The sequence below is a fragment of the Penaeus japonicus genome, unplaced genomic scaffold, assembly GCF_977035675.1.
Source record: "Penaeus japonicus unplaced genomic scaffold, GWHDUDI00000001_assembly GWHDUDI00000025, whole genome shotgun sequence".
NCBI lineage: Eukaryota > Metazoa > Arthropoda > Malacostraca > Decapoda > Penaeidae > Penaeus > Penaeus japonicus.
The window spans coordinates 12,615,640-12,618,139 of record NW_028234427.1 but is presented as its reverse complement, the minus strand read 5'-3'; the positions used below and the strand labels follow the sequence as shown (position 1 = coordinate 12,618,139).

The 2,500-nt window shown below is 40.2% G+C and overlaps 1 protein-coding gene across 1 annotated transcript in view; it reads right to left on the bottom strand.

The window, feature by feature from the left end:
* The window catches only part of LOC122254589 (nephrin), a 143,509-nt gene that overhangs the window by 27,733 nt on the left and 113,276 nt on the right, over positions 1 to 2,500 (bottom strand). The window contains exon 14 of the mRNA XM_086551346.1: positions 2,148 to 2,250. Coding sequence (XP_086407472.1) covers positions 2,148 to 2,250 — 103 coding nt within the window. The remainder of the gene's footprint in view (positions 1 to 2,147; positions 2,251 to 2,500) is intronic.

The following is a 2,500-nucleotide window of genomic DNA, read 5'->3' as shown; positions in this document are numbered from 1 at the left end:
AGAGAGAGAAAGAAAGATATAGAGAGAAAGATAGAGAGACAGAGAAAGAGAGAGAGAGAAAGAGAGAGAGAAAGAGAGAGAGAAAGAGAGAGAGAGAGAGAGAGAGAGAGAGAGAAAGATAGAGAGACAGAGAAAGAGAGAGAGAGAAAGAGATAGAGAGAAAGATAGAGAGACAGAGAAAGAGAGAGAGAAAGAGAGAAAGAGAGAAAGAGAGAGAAAAATAGAGAGTCTAGGACCGCGACGTTCATTATTGTTTTGGATGTGTCCTTCCATGAGAAAAGTAAAAGTTTTGAAACTATTCCATGGGTGATATATGAAAGGCCTTTATTGAGTCGCTTTTTTTTTGAGAAAATACGAACCGATAAAACGTTTTCTTTTTAAGTAATACTAATTGGACCAACCTTCGTCATACGTGCCACGAAAGAAGGGTCTAATGAGAACGGGAGGTTGCTTTTACTGCACTGCATTCTTAGGTCATCCAATTAGAAACTCGATATTGTAGATATTGCATTATGCTCTTGCAATCTGTTTGTCTGTTTGTTCTTGCTTCCTCAGACAGGTTGGCCAAAGAGTACTGTGCTAGAGGCTTGTTCCAAGTATGTTTTCTGATGATGTTTGTCTACCTCGATGAACCTTGTCGATTATGAACCAAGTGGTTCGAGAGGGCCTCTTTATTCTCTGGTGTATTCCCTGTTTTATGATTTCATTTCGTGGGATGTGCAGGTCCTGTGATTAAATACGCTTAGCTCCACGTGGCTTATTACTTTTTTTTTTCAATTATTCTTCTTCACTTGACTCCGGAGAATTTGAGTTGTGATTTAGCTTGAACTCAAGAAGGCTCGAACCTTCAAAAGGAGCTCTCAAAGCAACCGGTTCATTAGATTCCAAGTGTGGACTTTAATTCCGAAAGGATTGATGTGGAATCGTCGTTAGAGTATTGCGACATGTGGTGCGGACTTTAAGGTACAAAAGTGATGAATATCCACTTGGAAGAGAGCATGAGGGACGCCGCGAAATCCGGTCAACATATCATGAGGATGATCATTTCACAGCAACATTATATAATCAGCACAGGACCTTCTTGTTAAGTTTCCGATGAAGCCAAGAATGTTAATGCTGCATTACGTAAAGAAAAAAGAAGAAAAAAAGGAAAAAAAGGTAGGTTAGCACGGCCAAAACACGATAAACATACAAATAAATCGTGTGAAAACAGCGTCTTGCTATTACTTAATCGAAAAGCCTTTGACTCGAAATAAACACAAAGCTGTTGTGAATTCACCGGAAAAAAGATTTGCCTCTAGGACGCTCTTTCGGGACTGGCCTCATTTGCATATTCTCCATGACAATAGTACATTCTTTATAGCACGGGGGCGTTGGGATTTTTATCTTTTTTATTTAATTTTATTTTTTTTAGCTTACTTTGGGAAGGTATACAAACAGAACGCTAATGACCAGGCGAGAGAATTATCTCCATCATACGTTCCTTTCCCTTAATTAATTCAAACCATTAGCGACGTCAGCCAAATTCTGCCAAATGAAGTAGTTTAGACGAGGATATTTACGTTGCACATCGCAATGCCTAAGTGCAATTTTCCTTTTTTTTCTTTTTTTTCTTCTATGGGGGATACGGAGTGAATTATATAATACTCATTGACACGTATATTTCAGGAATGTCATTGACAATACAGCACTAACAACAAAGAACTTTGCTTTACAAAATACTTTCATCCTTTACATTGCAGAGAAGATAAAGTCACCCGGAATTCATGTCAAAGAAAGTGAAAATAACATGTGACACGACCGCTAATGTATCCTGAGTGAGGTGTTGTTTCATATAAAGCAGGAAGTGAACACGAGTCTGTGCTCTGGTTGCCAATGGCTGATAGTGGCTTTAGGAAAAAAGGGAGAGTATTGTTAACGGATTATTGTTGCGCGACGTTACGTATGGTGACATATACAATGGTGTATATAATGACAAGTGTTATTGTACAGATCTATAGACAGCTACCGCCAGATATCAAATAGTATTTAATACAAGGTAGTATTCCTATTGTGATAGTACTGATAAACAACGCTAGAGAACCAAAGATAAGACAAACATGAACTTACGATACATAACGAATATTAATAAAATCCTAACGACTCACCTGACTGACGGTGGGTTCGCTGAAGCCACAGCTGTGATGGTGACGTCATCCCCTTCCTTCACGTCCAGCCTGCCCGAGGGCGCTCTGAGCCACACTGGGCCATCTGAGGGCGACATCAAAGCACACCTGTTTATTACGCAACCGCCCTCAGCCTCTGTCTGTCTTTGATGGTCGTACCGTGGATGGCAGTGACGAGGCTGTGTGATGGTCATGGTACCGTCGATGACTTCTCATGGAGGTGATGATTGAAGTTATGTTGGCTGAAGTACGTGGTGTGTGATAAAGTATGTAGGATGTTGATGTTCTTGGGGATGTCGCGGATGCAGTGTCAAGGATATGGAGATGTATGTATG